This window comes from Nomascus leucogenys, chromosome X, assembly GCF_006542625.1.
Source record: "Nomascus leucogenys isolate Asia chromosome X, Asia_NLE_v1, whole genome shotgun sequence".
Taxonomy (NCBI): Eukaryota; Metazoa; Chordata; class Mammalia; order Primates; family Hylobatidae; genus Nomascus; species Nomascus leucogenys.
In genome coordinates, this window is record NC_044406.1 from 33,068,721 (window position 1) to 33,084,909 (window position 16,189).

The 16,189-nt window shown below is 38.0% G+C and overlaps 1 protein-coding gene across 10 annotated transcripts in view; it reads left to right on the forward strand.

The window, feature by feature from the left end:
- Positions 1 to 16,189, forward strand: part of ARHGEF9 (Cdc42 guanine nucleotide exchange factor 9) — a 152,523-nt gene that overhangs the window by 73,516 nt on the left and 62,818 nt on the right. For all 10 annotated transcript variants that reach the window (XM_012500961.2, XM_030806664.1, XM_030806660.1 and 7 more), the window contains exons 3-4: positions 6,376 to 6,567; positions 15,300 to 15,479. In XM_012500961.2, coding sequence (XP_012356415.1) covers positions 6,376 to 6,567; positions 15,300 to 15,479 — 372 coding nt within the window. The remainder of the gene's footprint in view (positions 1 to 6,375; positions 6,568 to 15,299; positions 15,480 to 16,189) is intronic.

Genomic DNA, 16,189 nt, shown 5'->3' on the forward strand with positions numbered 1-16,189 from the left:
CAAGGATTTCACACAAAATCCATAACCATGGTTTCCTCAGGAGAGGTAGAATATGGTTATGATGGGGAACAATCAGGGGAAATTTCACCTTATCTAGACAGTTTTAGCTTTTTATGTATCTATTTTAATAGAGATATAATTTCCATACCATAAAATTTACCATTTTAAAGTATACAGTTTAGTGGGTTTTAGTATATTCACAAAGTTGTATAACCATCACCATTGTCTAATTCTGGAACATATTTTTAAAATCATTTTTAATAGATAAAACTGTATATATTTGGGGGATGTAATGTTTTGATATATATATATGTATACACATATTGTGGAATGATTAAATTAACATATCATCACCTTGCATACTTATCATTTTTTGTAGTGAGAACATTTAAAACTGTACTTTCTTAGCAATTTTCCAATAATAATAGTATTCTATTATGTAAGTATGCCATATTTTGGTTTATCCATTCATCAATTAGTGAACATTTGGGTTGTTTCTATTTTTGGTTGTTATGTATAATGCTACTATGAACATTTGTGTACAAGAATTTGTGTGAGCATGTGTTTTTATTTCTCTTGAGTACGTACCTACGAGTGGAATTATTGAATCATGTGGTAACTATATGCTTAGCTTTTCGAAGAACTGCCAAAATGTTTTCCACAGCAGCTCTACCATTTTACATTCCTGCCAGCAGTGCGTGAGAGTTCCAATTTCTTCACATGCTCGTCAATACTTGTTATTGACCTTTTAAATTATTATAGCCATTCTAGGACGTGTGAAGTGGTATCTTTTTATGGTTTTGGTTTGCATTTCTCAGATGGCTAATGATATTGAGCATCTTTTCATGTATTTATTGGCCATTTATATGTCTTCTTTGGAGAAATGTCTATTCAGATATTTTGCCTATTTTTAAGCAGGTTGTTACTTTATTGTTAAGTTACATATATTCTGAATATACATCTTTATCAGATATATGATATGCAGATATTTTTCCCATTACTGGGTTGCCTTTTCACTTTATTGATGGTATCATTTGTAGCACAAAGTTTTTAATTTTGTTGAAGTCCGCTTTATTTTTGGTTGGTTGCTTGTGTTCTAGGTGTCATGTCTAAGAAACTATTGTCTAAGGTTACAGATTTTCCTCTATGTTTTCTTTAATGACTTTTATAATCTGATTCCATTCAGATATTTCATCCATTTTGATTTAATTTTTGTGTATAGTGTGAAGTAGGAGCCAAAGTTCATTCTCTTGCATGTGGATATCCAGTTGTACCAGCACCATTTGTTGAAAAAACTATTTTTCCCCCTTGAATAATCTTGGCACCTTTGACAAATATCAATTCAGCATGAATGTAGGATATATTTCTGGACTCTTGGTTTTATTTCATTGATCTTTATATCTATTCTTGTGCCAGTCCCCCATTCTCTTGATTACTGTAGGTTTGTAGTAAGTTTTGAAATCAGAAAGTGTGAGTCCTCCAACTTTATTCTCCTTTTTCAAAATTGTTTTGGTTATCCTGGGTCCCTTGAAATTCCATATGAGTTTTAGTACCAGTTTTTCAATTTTCTGCAGACACCAGGTGAGATTTTGATAGGTATTGCGTTGAATCTGAATTAATCTGAGGACTATTGCTATATTAGCACCATTAAATCTTCCAATCCATGAATAGGAGAGGTTTTTCTATTTAGTTCTTATTTTCTTTCAATAATGCTTTGCAGTTTTCATTGTATAAGACTGCACTTCTTTTGTTAAATTTATTCCTATGTATTCTTTCTGTTCCTATTTAAATGTGATTATTTTCTTAATTTAACTCTCAGATTGTTCATTGCTAGTATATAGAAACATAATTGATTTTTATATCCTGCAACATTGCTGAACTTATTTATTCATTATAACAGGTTTTTTTGGTGGATTCCTTATGATTTCCTGTATATCATATTATATGATCCGTGACTAGAGATAGTTTTACTTCTTTCTGGTGCAATGTCGTTTATTTCTTTTTCTTGTCCAATTGCTCTGGCTAGAACCTTCAGTATAAGGTTGAATAAAAGTGATGAAAGTGAATATCCTTGTCTTGTTCTTGATTGTAGGATGAAAGCCTTCAGTCTTTCACCATCAAATATGATATTAACTATGGATTTTTTATAAATGTTCATTATTATTTGGAGAAAAGTTCCCTTCTATTTCTAGTTTGTTTAGTATATTTTTCTAATCATGAAAGGGTGTTGGATTTTGCAAATGCTTTTTCTGTGCCTGTTGAGATGATCATGTGGGATTTTGTAACCTTATTTCACTAATATGGTGTAATTTACATGGACTGATTTTCATATGTGAAGCAACCTTCCATTCCTGGAATCGTATCTGGTAAGGTGGACAATTTGTTTTTAATATGTTGCTGGATTTGGTTTGCTAGTATTTTATTGAGGATTTCTATATTTTTGTTATTTGGAAGTGTTTGTGAAAGATTGATGTTAGTTATTTTTTAAATGTTTGGTAGAATTCACCAGTGAAGCCATCTAGTCCTGAGGTTTTTTTTTTTCCCCATGTGAGAAGTTTTCAAGATTGAATGAAATTATTCATTAAATCTTTTTCTTGTTATAGGTCTTTTCAGATTTTCTACTTCTTCTTGAGTCAGTTTCTGTAGCTTGTGTGTTTCTAGGACTTTGTCCATTTCATCAGGTTATGTAATTTATTGGCATACAATTGATCATAATATTCCCTTTAATTCTTATTTCTGTAAGACTGGTAGTAATATTTCTTCTTTCATCCATGATTTTAATAATTTTAATCTATTTTTTCTATTTTAACTTTTTGCAAGGCAAATGTGTTCTTGTATAACGTATAATTTTAACAGAAAAAAATGGAAGGCACAAAATAAAAATGCATATTAAAGATATGGGTATATTGCTAACTCCCTGGCTGTCTCTGTGGGTATCAGTTTCTTTATTACGAAATTGAGAGGATGGATTACTGTTGCTGAAGTTTTTGAAAGCCTTTGGACTATAGTATTTCTATGTTTGAGCATGGGATTAAAGGACATAGATGGGAATATTTGTGGACGGAAAATAGACCAGTCTGGGAGGAACCCAATATTCCTAAAGGAAGTAGTAGGAAGTAAGAGTGGAAATACAGATTGGAGTCAGATTATGGTAATATTTGAATGTTAGGGTGAGGGATTTGGACTTGCTTTATAATCAGTGGAGAGCTATTAAGGATTTTGGGTTTATAGGATTAGCCAATCAATGTGATAGTCAAGGAAATTGGTCTAATAGTGGTATGTGGGAAGGGTAAAAGCTAGAGGATCACCCAGGGACTTGTTCAGGTATAAAAGTATGAGAGCAATGACAGTGAAAATAGAAAAGGGAGTAATAAAGACCAGAGATTGTCTCCGATTTGGAAAGCACTCCATGGTTTAGAAGGAGGAGGGAGGAGTGAGTTGTCTTGCTCATGTGCATGCCCTTCACAGTTAGTGGTTAGGCACAGAATAGGTCCAAAATAAGTATTTGTTAAATTGAACTGCATTAATCAGCCTTGCTTTGTAGTTCAATGAAGGCTGGGGAAACCAGCCTTTAAGCACTCTAAGAGGACTTCCAGGACAGCCTTTCAACTTGGCAGGTTCCAGGCATTGTCTGTCTTCTTACTTGTCACCCAGGCATCTATATGTGCTAATTGCAGCATCAGTGAAGAAAAGGTACACATTAGCCTGCACAGATTGTTGGGCAGGGTTGATAATGGCTCTCTGGTCTGATATTTCAACCAGGGCAGATAAGCTTATGGGCTGACCTGTGTCAGTGCACTCTGACATACATGCAAAGACCTTCCTCTGTACAGAACAGGGAAGCTCTCAAGAGCAGAGGACTTAGAGGTTAGACCAGAAAGTCTTATCATTAGGCCCAGGGGATGTTTTGTGGGAACCTGGGATCAGGAGAAAAACAGTTAGGCCTTATATGCCACCTTTTTCTAGGCTAAGAAACATCTTCCCTCAAATGTCAGCTCTATAAAGGGCAGTGATTTCTGTCTTTTTTATTTGCTGTTGTATCCCTAATATCTGGCACATTATCTGCACTTGGCATAGATTTAATGAATGAATGAATCTGTTAGTAGTTCTTTGGGATGAAAGCAGCATCTTAACATAAGGAATGGGCTTCTGGGGTTGTTGCAGTACAGTAGATGGTGTCTTCTCAGAAGCTCCTTATGAAGGACCCTGCTACACAGGCCTTTAGTTATAACCAGAAGGGACTTCTCTACCAAATTCTTTATAAGGAATCTGTTTTCACTTGGCTGCAGTTGCCTTCGTCTTTTCTCATTGTTATTTGGAACGACAGTGTCATGGTGTATAGCTTGAACCTAAATGTGGTTCTATTTCTGCCTTTACATCCGCTTCCCCTTTCCTTCATATCCTGTCTTCATTCCCATTAGAATTGTTCAAAATATTCATCTTATTCCAGCTATCCAAAAGCAAACATTTGGACCTGACTTTTCTTAAACTCCTAAGAAGAAATGATTCTTATTCCTTAAAGGCCTGCCTGTGTTACCCTCTCCATAGCAGGGTTTAGCTTGCTTTGTGAGAAGCAGGGAAAAGTTAATGGATTATTAAGAAGGTGAGGTTTTCATTGTTACAAATAGACAGCATCATGTATATGAGATGTTTGTTTCAGTGCCTTAAATCACTTTTTTTTGCCCAGGTCCATTCTTTTGAATAATTATCTCTCATATTGCCTATTGATTGCATTAAAGGACAGCTGTTAGCATATTGAAGACACAAAGCTGACCTTTTAGAAGCTGGAAGGAGATTTATAATGGAGCACTTGCAGAGGGTGATAGGTTTTGGATAGAGATACATTTTGCAAATTTGGCTGTATATACAAAATACATAAAAACAGAGTGAGCCCTATTTACTTTGGCTTGTGACAATTCAGTGAGATATATGCTGGTGACATCTGTAAGTTCACTGAGTGGTAATCACGCCTCCTCACCTCCTATGAGAGAAAGAAAGAAGGAAGAATATACAGAGTTGGGAAGTAACTACCATCCTTCTAGTTCTATCCCAAAGCCTCTTCCCCCCGAGTGATTACCCACTAAAAGGCTTTTCTGATGGCAGAAATAGGGGTGCATCTAAATTGTGTGATTTCAGCTTCTTGAGGCAGGAATGTGGAAAAAACTGGGGTTTAAGGAGGGAAAATATGGAAAATACGGAGAATTGATTAAACCTGTTGAGACAACTGGCAAGCTCTTTGGCTAATTACCCCTGACAGATTTTGTCACTCTGCCAAGCGGGCCCACCCTTCTTTTCCTTCCTGCCCCCATGGTTTCCCCATTTCCTAGGACTGCAGGGGGTGGCGGGAAGGGCTATCTTCTTGGGCCTTCTTCTTGATTTTCAGTCAAAGTCATCTAGAAGATCCAGAGACATCTCACTCGGCCGTCCCAAAGGTTTTTTTTTTTTTTTTTTTTTTTTTTAGCTTCCCACTGCCTTCGTGATTTAGAATGGACAGTCTCAACTGTTACCAAATTTATCAATTTCTGATTATTCTAATAATTGTCTGCCCACCTGGGCCCAAGCCCTTTCCTTTTCTTTTCCTGTCTTCCTTAGAACCAGAGGCACAAAGGTTCTAGCTCAGTGTTTAAGAGCATAAGCTCTGGAGACAGACAGACTGGCTCCTATCCCAGCTCCTCTGCTTCCTGTGTGACTTGGGATAGATTACTTAACTTCTCTGAGCCTCACTCTCCTCTTCTGTGAAATGGTGGTAATAGTGGTACCTATCTAGCAGGGCTGAATACAGTATATTGCAAGCTCTTAGCACAGTGAATGGTGTATAGTTGGTGCCAATTAATAGCTATTGCTAGTATGTGGTGGGGAAGTATTTCTCCCATCCCTATCCCAATCTTGAAGAGGTAGAGATCTTTTCATGTCCAAGGCATTTTACAGTCAAATTTTGATGATTATTTGTATATCCTATCACAGAAATCAACACCGAACTTTGTTTTCAAGACACCCACTCTAGTATTTAACTTTGGCCTCTATACTTGCAGGTACATGAATGCTGTGTTTTGACAGCAATCCAAATGTGGCACTCAAGATGTATAGCTTAACCTTTTTAAAAATCCAGTGGTGCTACCTAGATGTGCTCCAGCATGAATGAATTTAGTCCCTCCACTCTATTTACAGATAGGTCACCAGAGACCTAGAGAAGATTAAACCCATGCCCAGGGCAAAAAGTCACCCTAGAGCCAGGTTTGGAATTCTACTTGCAGAGGTCTCTGGTTGAAGGTTCTCTGAATACCTGAGAAGTTCAGTTCATCCTTTTTCTACTTGCCTGGAAACCTCTCAAAGAAGGAAGCTAACTCATTATTTTTCTTTTGCCTGCTTCCACAGCTCTGGGTGAACCAGGAGGATGAGGTGGAGGAGGGGCCCAGTGATGTGCAGAACGGACACCTGGACCCCAATTCAGACTGCCTCTGTCTCGGGCGGCCACTACAGAACCGGGACCAGATGCGGGCCAACGTCATCAATGAGATAATGAGCACCGAGCGTCACTACATCAAGCACCTCAAGGATATTTGTGAGGTAACCATGGTGGTTCATGTGGAGGCACTTCTGTGAAGAACCAACAACCCTCCTGGGCCCTGGCTGTGGCAGTCTCAATATGTTGGAAAGGGCACATAGCCTCCCAGATTCTGTTCAGTGAGGTGAAACTGCTTCCTTAGGGTTTCTCAATCTCTGTTTTTCACATTTTTCTCTCTGTCTAGTTTTAATATTTATTCATTTATATTAATTGTCTCTCTCTCTCTTTACCCTTTCTTAGTCTTCCTCCTTCTCTCCCCTGCATCTCTACCTTTATCTTTTTGGTATCTGATCCAGTTACAGCCATCTCATGTAAGGGCTTAACCTCACTCATTAAAGCAAAACGTATCTCCCGCCAAGCCAGTGATTCACAGACTTCAATATGTACCAGAGTTTCTGGGGGAGCTTGTTAAGCAGCCCTCTCACTCTTGTCCCCCAAGTCCTGAATTATCAGTCTCGGGTAAGGCATGAGCATTTTTAGTTTTAATGAGCATCCGTGGTGATGCTGATGCTGCTGGTACTACTCTCTCACTTGGACAACACCAGTTGTGAGTTTAAGCAGAAAAGAGCTTGGAGACAGGACTCCACAGAAGATGAAGGCTGGATGGACAAACCTGGGCTCCTTCAGTATGTCACTTTTTTTCCCCAAGAGCTGTCTCTCTATATTCCCTAACCCTATTCCTTCCATCTCTCTGTCCTAAATGAAGATGAGAGCCTTTACTCTCGTACTCTCTTAAGCTTAGTAGATGCAAGTTGGCATTTTTAAAGGGCATTTTACTGAACAGGAAGGGAAGACCAATGGGAAATGAAGGCAGCGTTTTAAAAGTATTAAACACACACAAACACACACACACACACATACACTTATATCTTTTTTCTTGACTCAGGGAAAACTCTACATTGAATCTTTTTGTCTCCTTCCTTCCAGAGGAGGGGTTAGGTTCTATTTTCTGTCCCCCAGCCTAGGGTCCACTGTGGAGTCAGTAGTACAGCTCCAATGTTTTTCAAAGTTCTTATTTCTCTATATCACTACTGCCCAATGGAACTTCCTGCAATGATGAAAATGTTCCATGTCTGCGTTCTCCAATATAGTAGCTATAAGCCAATAATTTATGGTTGTTGAAGAGTTAAAATGTGGCTGGTATGACTGAGAAATGGAATTTTAAATTGTATTTACATTTAATTAACTTTAATTTAGGTAACCATATATCTGTAATGACAGCCACATTGGACAGTATAGCTCTGGAAACACCAAGGCCAAGGATTTTGTGCCTGAACTTTCTTTATCTCAACTCATTTTCTCACCCCCTTCAGGAAGATTAAAAGTTATCTTTTCCCACTGCCCCACTCCCTGCCCTGCCATGAGGCAGATAGAGTAGAAAGAACAAGAGGTCTGGGGACATGGAATGCTGGTTTTTCACATTCTAACTTGGTCATTAATTAACCCTGTGGGCTTGAAGATACCCCTTAACTCCTCTGACATTCAATTTTCCTATTTTTCCAATGGGCTTCATTATACCAATCTCTTAAGTTTGTTGAGGAAATTAAGTAAATAGAATATTGCAATAACATATGTTGTATTTGGAAAAAGGTAATTTTCTTTTCTGCCTCCTTTTTAAATTTATTCACCCATCCATCCATATGTCTTTTTCTTCTTCCTTCTCCCTTCACATCAATGGCTGATGCTAAAAAAATTCCCCCTCGGAATGTGCTACATGGCATTCAGCATCAAACCACTGACATTTCATTCATTCAGCAAACTTTTAGTGGAATTCTGTTCTGTGCCAGGCCTGGACATAACTTCTAGCCTCAAAGTCTTCTACTTTAGAGCAGCATCTGCATCACCTGGAAACTTTTTATAAATGCAAAATCTTTGGCTCCAACCCAGGCTTACTGAATCAGCGTATGCATTTTAACAAAGTTACTATTTGATGTATAATACATATTAAAGTTTGAGGAGCATTCTATTTAAACCTGTAATTAGCATTCTAACTCTAAGCATTCTATTTAAACCTGTAACCTTTCACTGCCTCTGCCCCTTTCCTGCTTTATTTCTATCTGTTACATTTATTTATCTGACATATTATATATTTAACTTATATATTTTGTTTATTTTCTGTCTCCTCTACTGGAATGTACTTTCCATGAAGGGCAGGGATTTTCATCTATTGATTTACTGATATATTCCCCCAGCACAGTGCCTGGTACATAGTAGATGCTCGATAAATATTGCTTAAAGTCAAAATTAAATATAATTGCTCACATGTATGTACTGCTTTGATTGGCAAAGTACATTCACATCATATGTCATTTGATCTTCAAAGAGGACAAAAGTTGTTATTGTTATACCTATTTTCTAGATCAACAGATTGAGTCTCTAAGAAGCAAAATTATTTTCCCAGAGCTCTCAGGTACTAGCCCAGTAGAAGTCCTTAGAAGGTTCTCTCAACGCCCACACATCTTGGCCTCTTCCTATGGGACACTGACTCAGGACAGCAATGGAAGTTATTTATCTTTCCAGAAAGTTGGGGGTGATACGATCTTGCCTTAAGGAGTTTTCCAATCCAGCCAACCCAATCAAACCTTTTGTTGACAATTTGCTGTTTCCTTATTTTTCAACAATTATTGGTGCTGAAGTTAAGTATTTAAATGGGAGCTATCTCTTTGTCTTACCCTATAATCACAGGCATCAAAGGGAAGTGGAGAAAGCTGTGTCTAGCTGGATCAGAAGACAGTAGTTTAGCCCAGGATTGTGTAATCTTTAAATCAAAAGCTGTGAGGAGCGAATGGTTTATCAGAAAGAATACCAGACTCAGAATTGCGAGTGCTGGGTTCAGGACCTACCTTGGTCACTAACTGACTGGGGAATCTCAGATGAGTCTTTTCACCCTAGGCCTTGTCCCCCATCTCTAAATTGTGTAGGTTGGAGGAGCTCTTTAAGTTCTGTCTGGCTCTTTCTTTTTCTCTAGTTCTGTAAGATGTAGATATGCCCTCACTAGAGAAAAACTGTGATAGCGAGCCAGGCTACTTCTGCATTTTCTGCCTCTTCCTTCTTGGTACCCTTGGAAGATGTCTTACTCAAGCATGGATGTGTTAACATGGCATAAACCACTCTTTCTGTAGGTTATGGGAGAGCTCTAAACACTTCCTACTCTTGTACTTGTTGAAGGGGAAAGGGGGAAAATTATATTCAATATAAAAAAAGTCACACTATTTATTAGAGGACATTCTTTTTCCCTCCTGGGAGCAGAAAGTTCTTTACAAACATTTAAGTTATAACACCCTTATTTTACAAATGAAGAAGTAGTAAATAAAGGGGTTTTTCATTGAAGTTACTCAGCGAGGTCAGTAAGAGACATAAGCTTTTCAAATGAGTTCTCTGCAGATTACATTCTTCTTTCTAAACCCAGACAGTGGTATAAAATACCTTCAGTTTAGTTCTAGATCACCTTGACCAACAATTGGTGATATTGCCTCTTGTAACCTTAGAACTCAAAGTACAATCAAGGAAACTGAGGCAAGAGTAAGCAGAGCTAACGATGCTTTATAAAGCTGTCTTGTCTGTTTTCTCTTGAGGAAGATAATCTCAGTCATCTGATACCTATGAAATACATTCTGTCTTCAAATGCCTCCAGAGAAGCTGGCCTAGCTTTCCTCACTTATCTGTATTAGTCATCATACCATTCACTATCAAGAAATTCTTCCTTAGGCATGCTGTAGCTTCAAGTCATTTCCATTTGGTATGTTTTAAGCTTGAGGTTTTCAAACGTATTAGCCGTTTGGGTTTTCCCTTCTGCAAATTGCCTATCTCAATACATCCCAATAGTCTTTACATCTTGGCACATGGAAAATGATAACACATTGTATAAAATAGTAATATTTGTACAGCATCCTAGGATAAAAATATGAGTCAGCTAGTCAGCCTAAAATGCCAAGCCCAGGGGTTTCTGCCTGCCATAGGCCCTACCTGTCCATTCTGTCTGGATAATCTGTGCCCTGTTCCTATTCTTTGCACATTTTCATGGAGTTTCTTATGTTTCTTCTTGCTGATTTGTAAGAGTTCCTTGTATATTCTAGATATGAACTCCTTGTCAGCTTTCCATGTGGCAGGTATCTTCTTTATTCTCTTGTTTTTGAATATCTTTTTTATTTCATTTGAAGAAAGAGTTTCCTATCTCAAAGAGAGGAAGAAGGAAATAAAAGAAAACCACCAATTTGAACATTCTGCTTCTAACTTACCTTTGATCATCACCAGCATGGGAAGAACTAATTAGCATTTAGTTGACAAATAACTGAGCAGCAACTACATGCCAGGTATTCTGTTAAACTCTGAGGATACGGCTGTGAATAACAACCATGGTCATTGTCTCCTAATTTTCTTAAAAAAATCTTCAAGATGTTTGTCAGGTCTCCCATCAGGCCTCAGATTCCAGGCAAAAAAAAAGACATATGAAACCCCTAGAATGTCAGAACTGAAAGGATCCATGGAAATCTTTTTCGATGTCTTCATTTTAGAGACAGAGACACTGAGGTCTAAACTTTTTGTGAGGGCCCTTCCCTAAAGAATTTCCTAAACCCCAGGTGATCCAGGTGCTGTTTGGTTCATCCTATTTTCTGGTAGTTTCTAGGATCTTTTCTGGAGATCTTGGGTATTGTTTATATCCCATATCAAGGCATTACTTCTAGATCAATGCACTAGGTCTCAACTCGTAGATCAGCCCTGGTGGGTTTAAGAACAAAGTGAAATATGCACATGGATACATATGTAACAAACCTGCACATTGTGCACATGTACCCTAAAACCTAAAGTATAATAAAAAAAAAAAAAGAACAAAGTGAAATAGATGGGCAGCTTTCCTTGCTGTTACCATAACAATGCCAGAGCTAATTTATGCCAGTTGTGACTGATTTGATAATACTCACATTTATCTTAGCTACTCTGTGGCCTGCCTTCCCACCCATGCCCACTTTACTCCTAGGAGACAGAGGTTAGGCTCTAAGAAACTGCCTCCCTTGAGCCATAGTACCCTGTTCCCTGTTACCATTCAGATGGGGTGTTCAAAGCATACCTGGCAGTAAGAGCCACAGACCCCTTTTGTTCCCCCTGCCCTGTGACAGGCCTTCAATGGGCCCTGAGTCTTATCTAAGACAAACAAATTTTATTTCTTCCATCATTCTTCATGATGTTGCTTTTCAGGCCCCTCCCTACCCTGCTCACTCCCCTCTGGCTGTGTGCTATTTTCTTGGTGTTCCTCTGAAAAGAGGGTGGACTCAAAATTTAATTCTGCTCTCCTGCAGTGGTATGACTACCTTCCAATTACCTCTCCCATTTTTGCCTCTCAATATATTTCTTCTTTTTTCTAACTGAAAATGGTATTAGGCTTTTTGGTAATCACATTTCACTGCCAACTAATTTTAAACTTACATACCTTCAAAAATGAGTGAATGAGAGTAGACAAGTATTGATTGACCCCCTAAGTCTACCCTCTGTTCACCACTGATGTGGAAAATTTGATAGCCATCAGGCCAGCCAAAAGAAGGGGATAAAAAAAGCAAGACTCCAGGGAGCTAATCATTTCTTCTGGCCTTTCTTTTTCCAGAAACTTGTGTGGTATAGAGGTCGAGGGTGACACTTTGGGGTTATCCAGCTACTCCCATATTCTTATGTGTCATCGCTTATTTTTTTGATAAGGGCAGTTTACATCTATTATTTGTAATCTTTAGCAAGTGGGTATCTTAGACACTAGGGCTGCAGGAGATCTTGAGAGGACATTGGGTCTTCCCTCCTCTTTCCTTGATAATATTTCATTCCAGGCAGCCTTCTTATAGCTGCATTTTCTTTTCTTTACACTCTCTGGCAAAGACTTTTATCCCATTTTTGATCATGAAGACAATTAAAAAACAGCATTAGAGGAAGTTTATAAATAGGAACAAAAATCAGCCAGAATCCATTAACTATAACAGAATTATTTGCACTTTTGCATAATCCCTTCAAATCTGGCCATATGTATATATATTTACAGAGTTGTAATCACACTGATATACCATTTTATGTCCTACTTTTCAACATTGTATCATCAACAATTTTCCATGTTTCTACATGGTCTTCCTAATTATCATTTTAACTGCTATGTAATATTTCATCAAGCTAAATGTACCAGAATATATTTATAATCTATCATTGGCTTTAAAAATAAGAGTTGATAAAACATTCTAGGGTCCTACCATCCTGTGGGCATTCTTCCTAATATATCCCCTGCCATAACATACATAATATAATAGAAAGAAAATGATTTCCTTGACAGTGGCAATAAATAACATATTTAGGGACTTAGGAAGTTGGACTGAATTCTTTATTCATTCTCTTTTCCTAAGACCACTCTCTTATTTTTATTTGTTATATTTTATGCTGATGTTGACTTCTAGTATCGTTGTTGAATTTTGGCGATTTTATGGTGTTTTGTTTCTTCCCTGAGACTTTTCAAATAGGAGCAGTGGACACAACTATTAAATATTTTCTGAACTGGCTTCTCAGGAGATAAATGAGCTATCTAGGCTGGCCTCTTCTGTCTCCCATTGTGGTCACTCATCAGTACCTATTGCTTACCCAGAAGTAATATGTTGAATGTGCCACTGTTACTATTTTCCCCCAGCTGTGCTCCTCAGCCTGCCTTACGGAAAAAAAAAAGTGGGAGAAGGGGTAAGGAAGCCTTCACTCCCATTTAATGTTGAGATGATATGCTCACTGCTCTCCCTGCTCCACTGTAGCTAAGACACGTCTAGAGATGGTAGGGTGAAAGAGACAGATAGACAGGCACACAGGCACAGACAAACCCAGACATACTAGGCTCTGGGAATTACATATTAGGGAAGGAAGGGCCTACAGGAGTTTATTGCCATTCCTTCTGGTAGTCAATGTAAAGCTTTCTAGGGAGGCAGAATTTGGGGAGCAACCTCTGTAAAGGTAGTGGAGCCAAAAGGGTGTTCTGGGAATTTTCTTCCTGATCAAAAATTGCATATGAAAGAATACGGGAAATTTTCAACATGTCAGTCAATGAGGGTACAAATCATTAGTTAAACATGTCAACACAGGCATAGACTATTAATTTGCCAACTATTTAAAGACACCTACTAATTAATGGCTAAATTGGAGAGTGAGAGCAGATATAGGAAGTGAGATTTGTTGTAGGGGTCAGTAAAAGGCATTGAAGCCAGGGATGAGGATCTTCCTGGAGTGTGCCCAGATGACCTCATTGGTAGCTGTGTTAAGGGAGACAAAGTGAGGATAGGGACAGGGCTATATGTGGTAAATCAGTCCCTGTAAAACTCTTCCTTAGGAGTTCAACCCTTAAGAAAAGTGTTAAGATAATTTCACTTAGCTTTGTGATGACAGCAAATGACTATAATTTATTCTCACCAAGAACATGTTTATGTGCTACTGATTTCTAATGAGGACAGTAACTATCAAGTGAAAACCCATGATAGTAGGTTCCAAATGGAAGATGCAGTTTAGATCAGGGCTGTTTTTGTCCTGACTTAAGTATGCCCTGAGTCTGGTTTATGTTACCTCAATGCTTTCTTACTAGACCAAGAATCTCTTTCATCCTTTTTTTCTCTTTCATCAGTGGTTATGTTTATTAATGTGTTTTATGTTTTTAGGGCACATTTATGTGTTTAGGACACGTGTTAGGTGTTAGGACATATTAATGTGTTAGGACACATTTATTTATAAATATATATAAATATATATATATAAACATATATATAAATATATATATAAACATATATATAAATAATATGTTAGGACATATTAATGTGTTAGGACACATTTATTTATAAATATATAAATACATATATATTATATATAAATATATATATTATATAATACATAATATATATAAATTTATATATTATATATATATATAAATTTATAAATGGGTCCTAAACACCTGCTCTGTTAAAAACACCATGTCCAGGCACACATAGGCTTGTTGTCTGAGCTCATCTAAATGATCACTCCTGGCCAGCTACCTCAGATAGTTGAGACATTTGCTTTGAGAAATGGTTTGGCAGATATTTGCATAATGTGAATAGTGTGAATGCATTTTCTTAAAGTATGTGAAGACGTGAATGTCTAAGAAAATATCGTATGTGTATTTTGATGTACACAACAGGGAAAGTCTAAAATGATAAACAACTATTATTCCTGGTTATTTCCTGACATTAAAGTTCATGAGGGAATTTTTTTTTTTTTTGAAGAAATGGTTTTGTTTTGTCAATTTCTGTTCCCTTATGGGAAGTTTTCCTGTTCTGGCCTCTGTTCCCAATTTTTTGTCAATGTTATTAAGACTTTTGGGTTGGTCCTATAAGGAATAGAACTTTAGAGATGTGAATGGATCCAGCTAAATCAGTAGCTAATAAGACCTGTGAAAATGTGCTCAACCAGCTTCTTGGAAAGGGATATTTGACTTTGGGGGTCTTCCTCATAGAGGATGCAAGGAAAAGACTTTGGAGTCTTTGCACTCTTAAGACTTTTGCTGGCAATCCAGCTTTCCTAATTACTCACTGGGGGAGTGACTTCCTTCTGTAAACCTCAGTTTCCTCATATGAAAAATGAAAATAATTATTCCATGCCTACTTCTTGGGACCAAAATGAGGCTCTTAAGTGCTTAGGAAGTGTAAAGCCTTCTGGAAGTCAGGGACTTCCTCAGCCTAGGCTTTTTCTTTGTCTGCAGGGCTATCTGAAGCAGTGCCGGAAAAGAAGGGACATGTTCAGCGACGAGCAACTGAAGGTAATCTTTGGGAACATTGAAGATATCTACAGATTTCAGATGGGCTTTGTGAGAGACCTGGAGAAACAGTATAACAATGATGACCCCCACCTCAGCGAGATAGGACCCTGCTTCCTAGAGCATGTAAGTATCTTATCCATTTGGGGAGGGTTTTGAGAGGTGTTAGGAAACACCTCTCAAAAGCGTTTGAGCTGTCTGGTTCAGCTCCTTTGTCCTGCAGTGGGGGATGGGTTCCTCTCGGGCCCTTATTTTGACCCCTGGTCTCTAGCCAGGAAACAAGGACTTAGAAAAGTGCTGTGATTTGCCCTATAAATGTTAAGCATGTGTATGACCTGCTGGTTCCATTCCCGAGTGTATATTCCAGAGAAACTCACAGAAGTCCACAAGGGAGCACATACAAGGCTGTTGATTGCATGGCAGTGTCGTATGTGGTGGAGTACCATCAGAAGCAACCTAGGATTCTCCTTCTTTACCATTCCCCTCCCCTCTCCCTTTCCTTCTTGGCAGTTACCAGTAGAATTTTTCATCATCTTCCCTTTTCTGTTTCTGTTAAGTTTCCATGAGACTCAGTATTTTGGGAGGAACTCAAAATATTCACTGCACAGAGAATCAAGGAATCTGAGAAATAAGAAGGATCATGGTTAGTAAGAAAGTGGTCCCTGCAAGACATTTATGGGAAGGGCACTGGAAAAGGACAAGTGACAAAAATAGGAAAAGAACATATGGCCTTCGAGGACGGAGCTCTGGGAAACAGGATAGTGAGGATTTGAGTCCTGTATCTGTAGTGTCTGTCTGGGTTACTTTGAGCAAGTCCTTCATGGGCTTTGGTTTGT